At 40.2% G+C, this 14973-nt stretch overlaps 1 protein-coding gene and 1 pseudogene across 1 annotated transcript in view; one reads left to right on the top strand and one right to left on the bottom strand.

The window, feature by feature from the left end:
- PRKDC (protein kinase, DNA-activated, catalytic subunit) overlaps positions 1-14973 on the bottom strand; it is a 191052-nt gene that overhangs the window by 12691 nt on the left and 163388 nt on the right. The window contains exons 70-76 of the mRNA XM_039223651.1: positions 13012-13186; positions 11432-11622; positions 10297-10456; positions 9360-9520; positions 5222-5433; positions 3207-3294; positions 2970-3113 (exon numbers count right to left, since the gene is read on the bottom strand). Coding sequence (XP_039079582.1) covers positions 2970-3113; positions 3207-3294; positions 5222-5433; positions 9360-9520; positions 10297-10456; positions 11432-11622; positions 13012-13186 — 1131 coding nt within the window. The remainder of the gene's footprint in view (positions 1-2969; positions 3114-3206; positions 3295-5221; positions 5434-9359; positions 9521-10296; positions 10457-11431; positions 11623-13011; positions 13187-14973) is intronic.
- LOC120225453 lies at positions 5867-6984 on the top strand (annotated as a pseudogene).

The following is a 14973-nucleotide window of genomic DNA, read 5'->3' as shown; positions in this document are numbered from 1 at the left end:
ACAAAATTCTCCTGAAATCCTGTCAATGATATCTATCTGCTTGTCATACTGTCTAGGGCTGTATTTGTACAGGATGGCAGATTTGAGTACTCATGAATCTGGAATGGCCTAAAAGCTGAAAATCTGGACTTTTACAGACAATGCCCGTGGAGGGGCGCCTGGGTGGCTCAGTCGGTTAGGCATCCGACTTCGGCTCAGGTCATGATCTCACGGTTCGTGGGTTTGAGCCCTGCATCGGGCTCTGTGCTGACAGGCACCTCAGAGCCTGGAGGCTGTTTCAGATTATGTGTCTCCCTCTCTCTCTGACCCTCCCCTGCTCATGCTGCCTCTCCCTCTCTCTCTCAGAAATAAATAAAACATTAAAAAAAAAAAAGAAAAGAAAAAAGAAAATGCCCATGGACCTCTGGTTTAAGAAAAAACAAACACACTTTTCCAAATCTAGCATTCTACTATTCTATACATTTCATTGATGCTAGTACATTGATTTCGAGCATACTTAAAGTATGTATATTTCCTGTCCTGAGGCCCTTGCATATTCAATACTGTGAGACAGAGAGACCTACAGTTTTATCTTCACGTTTAGGATACATCCCTGGTCACGTTCAGGCAACAGTTAGTCCTGTGTGTTCCCACATTCATTCCATTAACTAAAACCACCCAAAGTAGGAATATACCTAAAGTACCCACCAAAATCTGTTTCTACTTATCAAAACTGTATCAATTATTTATCTAATTCAAGATGCCAGTTTCACGTCAGGCAGTATTCTAGGAGGTAGAAAGAAAAATATCTGTCCACAGGTCTAAATCAGGAGGCTAAGTTAAAGAAAGAGTTAAACATGGTTTCCCACCCCTGCGCTCTCCCCAGAAGAAACTATGTGCAGACATTCATGGCAGCAGTACTTACAACAGTGAAGTCGTGGAAATACTCCAAGTGTGCATCAGCTGACAAGAACACAGAGAAAATGTGGCATGTCCTAACTGTGGAGTAACATACAGCAACAAAAAGGAACGAAGCACTGACACATGCACAGCATGGATAAACTCTGAAACATGCTGGTAAGAAAGCCAGTCACATATTGTAAGATTTCATTTACACAAAATGTCCAAAAGAGGCAAATCCACAGAAACAGAAAGCACTTCAGTGGTTGCCTGGGAGTGGCAGCAGTGGGTGGGGCTGGGGTTGGGAGCACCTGCTAACAGGTGTGGACTTTCTTTTTGGGGTGATGAAAATGTTCTAAAACTGATGTGGTAACATTTACACAACTCTGAATATAACTAAACTACAGTATTGTATACTTATACTTTTTAAAGTTTATTTATTTTGAGAGCGTGTGTGCGAAGAGTTGGGGAGGGGCAGAGAGAGGGAGAGAAAGAGAATCTCAGGCAGGCTCTACAATGTCAGCGCAGAGCTTGATGCGGGGCTTGAACTCACAAACCATCAGATCATGACCTGAGTTGAAGTCAGATGCTTAACTGAACCACCCAGACATCCCTTTAATATTATACACTTTAAATACATTCATTACAGGGTGTGTGAATTATATCTTAATAAAACAGTTATTTAAAAAAATACAGGGGTGCTTTGGTGGCTCAGCTGGTTCAGCGTCGGGCTCATGATTTCAGCTCAGGTCATTATCTTGAAGTTTCGTGGGTTCGAGTTCCGCACTGGGCTATATGCTGACAGTGTGGAGCCTGCTTGTGATTCTCTCTCTCTCTCTCTCTCGCTCTCTCTCTCTCGCTCTCTCTCTCTCTCCCTCTCTCCCTCTCTCTCTACCCCTTACCCACTCGTGCTGTCTCTGTCTTTCTCAAAAATAAAGAAACTTTTGGGGCGCCTAGGTGGCTCAGTCGGTTGAGCATCTGACTTTGGCTCAGGTCATGATCTCAGGGTTCGTGGGTTCGAGCCCAGTGTCGGGCTCTGTGCTAACAGCTCAGAGCCTGGGGCCTGTTTCAGATTCTCTCTCTCTCTTTCTCTGATCCTCCCCCGCTCATGTTTGCTCACGCTCTCTCTCTCTCTCTCAGAAATAAAACATTTAAAAAAAATAAAGAAATTTAAAAAAATAAATTAATTAAAAAACCCAGAAGGTATAAAGATTCTCCTTTGTACTAGAGACTGTGAAACTTGAGAACTCTTGCAGTATGAGTTCTAGGACTTCTCCATATGCTCTTAAAGTTTACTAAACAAAGTAATTTGACCAAAGTTAAAACAAAAATCAGTGTGATTAATGCTAATGGATGTGTACATAAGGTGTGTTCCACAACAGAGAAGGAATGTCTAGTTCTTGTTGGGGAAGGAGGTTCAGGGAAAGCTCCACAGAGGAAATGGTGCCTAAGCCAAGTCTCTAGGAGTGAGTTCTCCAGATGGACAAGGAGAGAAGGTCAACCCACTTAGAGGGAACAACAAACACATTGGCAGTAGGAAATCTGGACACTTCAAGATTCATTTCATCTCCATTGGCTCCAAGAGGCTTTCCCTGAACTGAAGGGCAACTTTAGAACCAGGTCTCCTGTATCCACATTTGTCCTCAAGCCGCAGTTCTTCATATACTGTACTTGTCAAGACAATCCCTTTGAATCCAGGAACTAGGTCTGTCTTCTCTTTGTACTCAGGAGTATGCCTTGGACAGATGTAAGTGCTCAAAACAGTTATCAACTTCTATAAAATACAAATATTTTCTTGACCCAACATTCAAATCATTGTTAAGAATTAAAAATATTAAGCTACATAAAACCTTCAAATCTAAAGATCTGAGCATGAAGAAAAGAATGCAATCAAACCCCTGGTTTTTTTTATTGCCCCACCTGCCACTATCTGACCTAAACATGTGTGTCACAATCTCACAGAAAGTAACAGATCTAAAGAAAAGTTTATAATTCAACAAACATTTTAAAACCAGAATTATTAACAAACCAGCAAATATAAACACTGATCTTCACAAAGATTCCATGATCATAAAACCAACTACCCATACCTGAATGAACCTCCTTCTGAAAGCCCCAAGGCCTGGAACCTTTGGGTCTCCCAAGGCTGCATACATTCTTTCATACATCTTTTCAATGTTTTTTTTATTAACAGGGGTTTTTGCTAGTTCAGCCTTAATATCATCAGTCCAGTCCTGTGCAGAAAAAAAAAGAGAGAGAAATCACATTGACTATAAGTACGTTTTATCCAAAATCTATGTTTTATGGACTGGAAGCTATTATATTACCTTAAAGAGCATTTCAGGATTAGAGAGCTGTTCCAGGGCACTAATAAAATCTTGAATCACTCCTCCTTGATCCAACTTAATTTTAATCCTATAAAACAAATACCAAGTTTAGGTTATCAAACATCTTCCAAAGATCAAGGCCTACAGTTTTTATATATAACAATTATTTATATTTATATATAAAATTACATAAACACACAAACACGCAACTAATAGTTTAGGGAAGGAGCAATTTTAAAATTCTGTTCAATATTATATAAAGCACAAAGTATGTGTTCTATCAGGAAGTGAGGTTCTCAGATAAGGTAAAAGCAAATATCCTTGCAAATGATGTTGACATTTTGATGTGCATAACTTGACACATACAGTTTCTGAAGTTATATTATAAAAGAAAAGGCCACATTCTCAGCACACTTTGAAACCTTTCTCTTTTCTTTTAGAAAAAATTAATCCTGCTGCAGCTGAGTGTGTTGAGAGATGGTGCGGGTGGTAAGCAGGGCACCAGCAGTGGCAGGCGGGATGTGCACAGACAGCCCATCCACAAATCATGACAAAATCTGTGTCTTATTCTCATCTTCTCAGAAACAGACATTCTAAGTAATGAAACAAAGGAGCTCATGACAAAAAGCTCCTAACAGAATGTCAATGAGAACACCATGCATTTACCAAGGTTTCCTATAAAAGTAGTACACTACTGCTAGTTTTATCAACAGTCTCCACTTATAAATCAAATGGAAAAATGAAAAGGGTGACACTTCAGGTAGCCTACTGAATCTTTATTAAGAGAGGCTTCCCAGATAGCCGAGTTAAAGAATTTCAGTAACTGATTTCAGAAAGCATCTCATCTAGTCTGTCTCAACCAAAAGATTACTGTCAAATATTACTATTATAACGACAGAATGTTTCATGAATAAAATTCTAAGATGAAACATATTTTTTTTTTAAGTTCATTTTGAGAGAGTGTATGTGCATGTGCACAGGAGGGGTGGAGAGAGAGGGAGAAAGAAAGTACCAAGCAGGTTCTGAACTATTGGTGCAGAGCCCAATGCAGGGCTTTAAATCACGAAATGTGAGATCATGACCTGAGCTGAAATCAAGTGTCTAATGCTTAACTGACTGAGCCAACCATGTACCCCAAAGATGAAATTTATTTAAAAAAAGGAAAGGGGCACCTGGATGGCTCAGTCAGTTAGGTATCTGACCTTGGCTCAGTTCTTGATCTCACAGTTCGTGGGTTTGAGCCCTGTGTCAGGCTCAGTGCAGAGAGCTCAGAGCCTGGAGCATGCTTCAGATTCTGTCTCCCTCTCTCTCTGCCCTACCCCACTCACACTCTCTCTTCTCTCTCAAAAATAAACAAACATTAAAAAACATTTTTTTAAGAAAAGAAATTTGGGGGCACCTGGCTGACTCAGTCCGTAGAGCATGAGATTCTGCATTGTAAGTTTGAGCCACACACTGGGCAAAGAGTGTACTTAAAAATTAAAAAAGGAAAGAGGGGTGCCTGAGTGGTTCAGTTGGTTAAGCCTCTGACTCTTGATTTCAGCTCAGGTCATGATCCCATGGGTTCATGAGTTCAAGCCCCACATTAGGCTCCACTTTGACAATGTGGAGCCTTCTTGGGATTCTCTCTCTCTCCCTCTCTGCTACCCTACCACCCCCACACCTGACTCATTCGTGCTGTCTCTCAAAATAAATAAATAAAATTTTAAAAAAAAAAGGAAAGAACAAATAACAAATAACATAACTGGAGCAGGTACATTCAACAAACAGATGTCTAAGGTTTTCTATCCTCCAAGGATGGCTCTAATTAATTTGAAGACAAACATAAGCTTCCATGTGTTTGCTTTTTTTTTTTTTCCTTTTTTAAGTAAGCTCTATACCCAATGTAGGTCTTGAACTCAAGACCACACGATCAACAGTCACATGCTCCACTGACTGAGCCAGCCAAGAGGCTCCCATGTGTTTGCTTTTACCATACACTTTTTAAAATAACCTATAGTATTTGATCAACCCACCTTGCCACAAACTCCTTATTCTTATGACCAGCAGAAGAATCTTTGAAGGAATAGCTTTCACTACTTATTATAAGTGGGTAGACAATCGCCTGTGGATAGTTATCAGCAATCTCTTCCACAGTGCGCTGGACAGCAACAGCTTGTTCTTTGTCCAGTAAGGCCACCATGTGGCTGATCCAGCCAATGAACTGCCAGCAAGGAACGGAAGAAATCTAAAACACAGAGAGGTGCAACTTAATAATGAATAAAATATTTAACAGTTTTATTATAAAAGTATTGTGTTTATATAAAAATATATGTGTATTTTATATATATATATATATATATATATATATATATATACACACACACACACAGAAGTATAAAACAGGCATAAGTCTAAAACAGAACATCTTCTCTCCCTCAGTCCTTTCAGTTCTTATTCCACTGTGGCAACCATTCCATTTTTTGAGAATGTTTTGCAAGCAAGTACACCCATATTCTTTATTTACAAGAATGGACTCAGACTAGATATACTGTCTCACAGAAGGACAGATTTACCCCATTCCTTTTACCAGCTATATAGTATTCCGTTTTACTTAACTATTGCTATATAATCCATTTTTAGGATATTTTCCATGTTTTTCTATTGTAGATAATGCTGTAATGGACATCCCTACATGTTTATCACTTGTGCTATGTGTGCCCACTGGATTAATCCTTCAAGTAAAATTACTGTGTGAACATTAAGAATTGTAAAAAACATTGCTAGATTTCCCTCAAAAAGTTTTGTTAAATTTTCATTTTTTAAAGGTATAATGAAAACTCCTATAACTGAATACCAAGAAAACAAATAATCTGATTAAAAAATGGGCAGCACAGCTCAGAAAACAGAGACTCTCCCCTTAAGGTCAGAAACACATAGGGATGTCCACTCTCACAACTGTTATTCAACATAGTGCATCCCAAAGTGTGGAGAATGCAAATTTTGTCTAAACCCTAAAACAAACCTTTGCCAGAACACAAGATTTACTCCGGGAAAGGATTAATGCCAGATGGTACAAGCAGAGTTACTTGCAAAGGAAAGACAACTTTACATTACATGGGAACCAGTAGGTTTTCTGAAAATACAGTTGTGGCTGATCTCTCTGTTGCTAAAATTGATCCTTTTAACACCTTCGGAAAGCATCTGCCTTCTGAGCTGTGGCACTTCAGCTGGCTGGGGAGCCACTGTGGACACTGCCAATGTGGAGCTATCTTTGGCGTAGGAGGCGTTGGACTGGTAGTTACCATGAGCTGTAGGGGGCTGATGCATCTGGCAATTGGTATGGATGTCAATAAAGATAAATTCACAAGGGTCCATGGGGCCTAGAGCCTCTAAGGGTATAACCCCCAAGACTTCAGGGACCCATCCAGGAAGTGTCTGCTGAAGTGAATGACTGGGAGAGTACTATTGCTTTAAGTGCACTGATAACATGAAAGTCAGGCAAGCAGTGTGGGAGGCATGCCGCACAGGCCAGGCCATCAGCGTGGCAGCTGGAGTGGCTGTTTCTGGTGAAGAAATCGACACTCACTGTGCCAGCCAGTAAGAGGCCACATGTGGAAAAGTACTGCCTTTGGAGGATAGAAGGGTGTGGAAAGTGTCCCAAAGTTGGTGTCTGAATATATATCCAAAGAGATAAAAGTTGATGAATTTGTGACTCGTAATTTGTCTTTTGACCAAATTAACAAAGCCTGAACTGATGGATGCAGAAAAGAGCATTCAAACTACTGTAAACCTTTAACATTTTATTTATTTTTTTAATGTTTATTTTGAGACAGAGACAGAGCATAGTGGGAGAGGGGCAGAGAGAGAGAAGTGTCCAACTTCAGCTCAGGTCATGATCTCACAGTCGTGGGTTCGAGCCCCATGTTCAGCTCTGTGCTGACAGCTCAGAGCCTGGAGCCTATTTCAGATTCTGTGTCTCTCTCTCTCTGACCCTCCTCTGCTCACACTGTCTCTCTCTCTCTCAGAAATAAATAAAACATTAAAAAAAATTAAATTCAAAAGAGAAAGTATGTCCATCCTTGTACCTAAGTCTGCTGTTCCAGCTGGAGCAGCCAAATGAGCAAGGAAAAGCTCTTCCAAGTTTAGTCTCTTAGACCTTAGTTAGTTAGACTAAGTTTAGTCTCTTAGTTAGTTACTTCTAGAGTAACTGACTCTAGGGAACACTATTTTGTACATAATCCATAAATCTTTAATCAAGGAGAAAGCTAATACAGTCATGAATTTGTTTTCTGAACTCTCCACAAAAATAATTGCTAACTCATTAAGGAATATTCTAACATAATAAAAGTAATTTCTGCATATGTGAAAAAAGTGAGTAAGTCATGGGAGTATGAAGTACAGCCTAGGGAGTCCAGTCAACTGTGCTATAACACTATGTGGTGACAAAGGGAACTACACTTACCGTGGTGAGCATTGAGTAATGCACAGAACTGCTGAGTCAGCATACTGTACGCCTGAAACTAATAGGATATTGTTGTGTCAACTATACTTTAACTAAAAAAATGTATCAGGCTACTTTCCAAAATCCTTTACAACACCAGAGACAGTTTTTTTAATTTACTGTCAATTTGAGAGGTGAAAAATATCTAATTTTAATTTCCATGCTTCATTATGACTGAAGGTACACAGTCTGTTTATTTTCCTTACTCATTATTTACTCTGACCATTTTCTACTAGTCTATTTATTTTGTAGACATAGACATCAGCTCTTCGTCTCTCATATGTGTTGCAAATATTTTTCTCCTAGTTTTTTTTTTTTTTTTAAACTTTGTATATTTTTCTTTTTTGTTCCCCCCCCAGGAAAGAAGTGTTGATTATTTTCCTTTATAGCTTCTGGTTTTTATCAGTTCACTCTAAGGCCATTTTCAAAATTTGCTCACATCCTCCCCCTCAATGCTTTTTAATGTGCTAATTTTAAGATATGATCTGATGCACTTGGAATGTTGGTGTAAGAGTGAACCTGGCAAGCCTCCTACCTTCACCTATTACATGAGAAAAGAGCAAAGTGTGTGGAGATAAAAGGCATCAGTCCATGCAGCCAAGGGAGCCCTCAACAAAGGTTAGTTCCTCATCCCTGGTGCCATAACAACACTGACTTAACACTTCAATTACTTCCTCCCAAATTCAGAATGCTATTTTTATCATATACAAATGAAATATTATTTGGGGATAACTGAAATCATAACTTAATGATTTCTTCATTTGTATTTAAGGAACACACACACACACACACAAACACACACACACATATACACATATACACTACATTTCTGAAGTTACTTTCATCTCCTTTTTAGATCTATTGAGAAAATCCTACTCTTTGACATCCACAAGAGTCAGAGGGTGTAGAGTAAAGCCTTGCCAGGCACAGAGTCTCCACAGCTCAGAAACCAGCGCTGTTTAAAAATATACTATGGAAAGCTAAGCCTTTTTAAACTACTATATTATCAACTCAAAGCCTGGCCCTATTTTCCAGTTAAACACCTACAAGTCATTAAGGACTCTTTCAGATGGCCCATATTACAGGAAGGCGTGGGGGTCGGGGGGGGTGTCTGATGCAGTCCTGTGGGGGAGGCATGTATGGGACACACAAATGGTGAGCAGACCATGTGGGGGAGTGCCTGCACATCCTGGTTGTTCACCGCGTGCTCAGAGGCCTCGGATCCTTGTGAACTCGGTGCTGCCGGCAGGCACTACAGTCACTGCAGTGGGATGCCAGCTGAAATGTGCTCCCTCTCCCTGAGATAAGTAATAAACTGAGCATAAGGCACCGACATATGTTCTAGACTACAGGTTACTCATTATGGGCAGCAAACTGTGTTACAGAATTTCCTGCCTCTGTCCCAAACCTAACTCCTCCTCTTCTTGGGGTCCTTGTTCAGACACAGTGTTCTTACCAACACCCACAGAGGAAAAGTGGTAAATGTGAACACTCTTTTATACAGCTTTATACAACTTTAAATTATATATGTTCTTGGAATGGAGTTAAAATTCAATGCTGGTTAGGAAAAAGTGTAACATGTGCACCACACAAACTAATGTGTTTAAATATAAATAGAAACATGTCTTTACATCCTGTAAAGTTATCTTCGCCAGAATTCAAATACTAACCTCTTTTGTCATTAGGCTCAGGGTCTCCTCTGGATACAGCTCTATAATCTGCAGCAGCCTGGGAAACTTCAGCCTGGCTTCACTGGAATGCAGTTTTAAAGCTTTCAACATCTTGTCCACCACAATGGCTGGATACATCTGCAGTTCTACAGACTCAGTAACTACCAAGGACAGGAGAGAAGAAACAATGGTCAATATATCCACTGATACATATATAAATTATAGAATTTAACAAATATATAGTCATATATTTCTCTTCTTGGTTTATGTTTGGTATTATGCCACTGTTCTCTTTTTAACAAGTGCTTTAGATCAACCAACACCAGATGCAGTTTTGGGTCATAAGTTGAACCTGACTCTTCTGTTAGATTGTACATTCTGCATGAAGTGCAGTTTCCTTCCTGGGCTGGGTGGGAACAGAGGGGATCTGCTCGTTACTGAATTTATTTCAGGAGCAAGAGGCAGGCCACAAAGCCAATATTACCAAAGCTACAAGCAAAATGTAGAAAGTATAAACTAAAAAAATGGAAAGATAAATGATAGCTAGACTGTATTTATATGCAGGTTGCGTTATCTGGAGAGGTCATTGCTTCTTAAAAAAACAAGACTTTGGGGCACCTGGGTGGCTGAATTTAGCGTCCAACCTTGGTTCAGGCCATGATCTGGAGGCTTGTAGGTTTGAGCCCCACACCCTCTGCTGTCAGCACAGAACCCATTTCATATCCTCTGTCCCCCTCTTTCTCTGCTCCTTCCCCACTCACATGCATGCTCTTTCTCTCAAAAATAAATGAACATTAAAAAAAAAAAAAGCAAGACTTTTCTAGAATAACTGTCATTTAAAGACAAACAAACAAACTGGAAACCTAAAGTATCCACAAGTCTTAAGACTGGAGAACACAGTGTGACAAACTAAATGATTTTTCCTTCTGTGATTTACCTGATGCACTCTCCTCCTCCTTGCGGAGCTGCTGGTCACAGAAATCTGCCAGTGTCATGTAAGCATCTGTCATGCTGGCTACAGGCCCCTGGCCCTCCTCAGCTGTCCGGACGGCCTCAGAAAGGTGATGGAATGCTCTCTGGTACAGCCCTGCTATCACCTAGAATTCACAGAGGTCTCAGAAAACCTGTGAGTCCACCTGAGGTTTTCTCAAAGAATTCTACTTTCTACTTGTGATGATACAGAAAGATTACTTGTGATTTGTGAGTCATGAGATAACACAGAAAGCTGGTTAAATGGAAAAGGGAGTCTGTTTGCCCTGACTGTGAAATAGTAAGCGATTCCAATCCAATCCTCAGTACTTTTTTTTTTTTTTTAAATGTTTTATTTGTTTCTGAGAGAGAGAGAGACAGGGGAGGGTCAGAGAGAGAGGGAGACACAGAATCTGAAACAGGCTCGACATGGGGCTCGAACCCACGAACTGTGAGATCATGACCTGAGCCAAAGTCGGACGCTTAACCAAGTGAGCCACCCAGGCGCCCCCAATCCTCAGTACTTTTAAAAGTCAGATGGTCCACTAGTCATGCAGAAGTGGCACCAAAGGTCACTGGGGGTCATACAGCCTGTAGGAACTGAAGAAGAGATGGAAGTTGGTGCTCTCACCTCGCCGGCCTGCACAGATGTTACTAACACTGTGGAGGAAGAATGCAGGCCTAACACCTAAAGTAAGATGAGAGGCTGCAGACTATGAAAAATGCAAAATCATCTGAGAAAAGCTAAGCAAAGCAGATGCTACATAAAAAAGGTAGAAAAGGCTGGTTTGCCCCACCAGCTAGTGGGATGTCTGAATGGTGACTGGTGGTGAAATTCCATTAACAAAATCCATGGAAGAACTGTTCACATCAACCTGACACAAATTTCTCACTTTTAATACTAAAACAGTCTGCGTTATGCAAACAGGAAACACATGGAGTATGTCATGTTTCCACGTAAGAAACTTGGCTGTGCATAACTTCAAATACATTTTCAAAATACGGAGCAATCATCATTCCTCGTTTTTCCTTTCCTATAGCCAGAAGGATGCACATCACAGACACGTGACACACAAATAGAACACTCTTCCTGGGCTCATTACCTTTTCTCCATCCTCTGAACCAGATCCAGAAATGTCCAAGATTCTTCTAGCCTTGCTTTCCTCAATTTTAGCAAGGCAGGTTGGTTCCCTGCTGAGAGCATTCGCTATGATTCTGTAAGTTGTACCCAAGAGAATGTTCTGGTCATGGAAAGCCAGAACATTTTTGCTTAAGTAACTTGATATGCTCTCACCTGTTGATTAAAAACATATACATATGATTTAGTCAGAAATAAATGAATGCCATAAATTAAAAAAAAAAAAAAGATATAGTGTACAAAAGTTGTTTTCTATTAAGAAAGATAAATCTTGAAAGTATAAAGTATAAACTTGACTACATTGGGTAGGGATTTATTGAATTCACTTGAATTAATGAAAAATATTCTTTGTTAGCAGTATCAAAGCCTAGAAGCTAAGCAGTTAAAACACTGAATAAACTTTTATTCAAGCACCATCATTCTGCATTTTGTCAAAGCACCGAATTCTCTTATAAAGAAAATGGCTCTTTTCAAAGCAATTTGTTCATGTATATTAATAGCCCAGAGTACATTTTTAAGTTGATACTGTGACCTACAGCTGATAAAACAATAGATGTTGCTGTATTTAAAGGTCTAGTTCTATGTCTTACTCTGTGGTTCTAGAGAAGGAATTTACCAGCCCTGGTCAGGCCTGCAGCTTGTACAGGTGTGAGAAGGGATGCAAACAAAAGAGAAAGGGCCATTACCTGGCAAGTCCCATCAACTACACTGCCCTGTTCATCCATCCATGAAAATTCTCTGCCAGATTTCCCTCAGATATAGGATCTAAACCACCGGCCCTGTTATTTCACAACTGTTACAAACCACTGCCACACCAGGACACTACAACTGTGTCGTTATTATGAGTACTAACATTTTCTTAGTATCAGCAAAGTCCTCCTCTCCCCTGTTCCCCCCACCAAAAACTCCTAAAAATATTTATGCAATCATAAGGGTGATGTTCTAATCCTGATCAATATGGAAGACCTGCTTCTCCTATTTGCATTTTGACTGAGACCAAACTCTGACATAATACCCTGTCCTAGTGAAGAGTCAGATCTGGGAATGTGACTGTAAGCACTGTCAATTATTGACAATTATTGACAGTGCTGTGTACCCTTGGACATTGGGCAGCAGAGCCAGGGAACTGGATCCAAAACTCTCAACAGAGAAAATTTTTCTCCCTCAGTCATAAAGGCTATGCTATTATAAAAAGAGCTGAGAATGAAAAACACATTTCATGTTCAACTTTTTACAAGGCAATTCTTGTAAGTAAATGAGGTTTTCAAAATAATTAAACTGTTATAGATTCATAACTTGTGTAAGTATTAAGAAAAAAATTTTAATTTCAATTTTATTGACCAGTGAAGAAATAAAATCTCCAAATGCCATACTCAGTAGCATTAGGATACAAAGTACCTTGGCTCCAAATATTTAGTAAAATTATCACAAGACTAAGTTCCCAAATATAAGATGAAGCAGCAAAAGAAGGGTTTTAGGAGACACAGAGATGTTACATAAATTAGTGATGTTGCAGGTAGTTAGGTAGGAAGAACAGCCTGGTACCCAACAAGGAGACGGTTTTCAGCGCCGTGAGGATCTGCTCAGGGCAGCTCTGGGTCCGGCTCCGGCTGTGGCTGAGACGGCAGTAGCTCTGCACCCATTTCACCTGCCAGTCATCTCTCGTTTTTGACTCTCTATGTAGCTCCTTCAGCAGTTTCATGGCAAGTGAGAAATTGTGCTATAGAAGAGGGAAAGAGATGTGGTGACATACAGGTGATAACTTAGAAATAAAACTGTTCGACAAAAGTGTTTAACTGGCCTGCTTTCCTTTTTGCATGACACAGCTCATCTTAAAGCAGTGAATCCCTCCTCTACTTAAACTATGTAGGTATGTTTTTATTTATCATGGGGACAGATTCACATTTAAAGTGTACAATTCTGTGTCTTTCAGTCTATTCACAACCATGATGGGCAACCATCACCACTGTCTAGTTCCAGAGCTTCTGATCAACTCAAAAAGAAACCCTTTGTCTGTGAGCATCTGCTCCCCATTACCCTTAGCCATGGCCAATCCACTGATCTACTTTCTGTCTCTATGGATTTACCTATTCTGGACATTTCATGTCAGTGACATCAGTGGTGATTTTTACCTGTCTTCTTTCACCTATCATAGTATTTTCTGTGTTCATCCATGTTACAGGGTGTGTCAGTACTCTATTCCTTCGCATGGCTGAATAATATTCTATTGAACGAATGTAACACATTTTATTATCTATTCATCTACTGACAGATTCTTGGGCTGATTACACCTTTGGCTGTCTTGAATACCACTGTAAACATGTGCCTAAAGACTTCTGTGTGGACACACACTTTCCCTGGGTCACACAGTAACCCTGTTTAACTTTCCAAGGAACCGTCAGACTGTTCTCCACAGCAGCTGCACCGTTTTATGCTCCTGTCACCAGTGTATGAGGGTTCCAGTTTTTTCACATCTTCACCAACATGTGTTACTGTCTCTTTGATTACAGTGGGTGTGAAGTGGTAATTGTGTGGTTTTGATTTGCATTTTCCTAATAACGAATAATGCTGGGCATCTCACGTGCTTGTTGACCATCTGTGTATTTACTTTGAAGAAATGTCTATTTAGATCCTTTGCCCACTTTTTTAGTTGGGTTGTTTTGAGTTTTTGTTGTTTAGTTATAAAGAGTTCACTATGTGTTCTGGAGAGTGGATGCATAGCAGATACAGGATTTCCCAGTATTTTCTCACATTGTATGACTTTGTCTCATCACTTTTTTGAGTGTGTTGAGGCACAGGAGGTTTTAAATTTTGGTGTATAAATGTTGGTTGTTGTGTGGATGTCTTTTAAATCTTTCCTGCCCAAGTTGCAAAGACATTTTCCTCAGACTGGGGCCTTCACAGTTACTACCCTTTCAACTGTGAAGATTAAACCTCTGAGCCGTCCTCATCTGCACCCTGTCTGTCATTACTGCTGTCTCTGGGTTCCTTGTATCACTAACAGAGCATCTCTACCGTTGTTTGCATTCCCACCACCACCTCCCTAGCTTGAGACTTCTCTCCTTCTGCTTTTTCCCTCAGCAGCCAATCTTCCGAACAGCTTCTAACCTAGTCAACATGTTCAGAGCAGACTGCAATTCCCGATTTCTCACCTCCATGATTTTGTTTGAATTTATCCTGTATCTATAACATCTTTCTCTTTTCTTCAAGTGCTAACCCTACGGTTTCCATAAAGCTCCGTCCAAATGCCTCCTTCTCCAGGAAGCCTTCCTACCAGGCAGAATCTCTCTTCTTCCCTGGGCTCTCCTAGCATGGTGACTTCTTTTTTCTTCACCCACCTTGTACTTTTGTTGGGTTGAAGTAGAGCTCTTGTTCTCTTGCTAGACAGTGATCACAGGAGGAGGGAACAGAGCTCTTACTCAGACACTGCTGGGTAGGTACAGTTTCTTAGCTATACTGTGATACTCATCACTACTCAGAACTTCCTCACCACCAAATCCCTAACCT

This window comes from Hyaena hyaena, unplaced genomic scaffold (genome assembly GCF_003009895.1).
Source record: "Hyaena hyaena isolate Hyena2069 unplaced genomic scaffold, ASM300989v1 scaffold_1428, whole genome shotgun sequence".
Lineage (NCBI taxonomy): Eukaryota > Metazoa > Chordata > Mammalia > Carnivora > Hyaenidae > Hyaena > Hyaena hyaena.
This window is presented reverse-complemented; position numbering and strand designations above follow the sequence as displayed.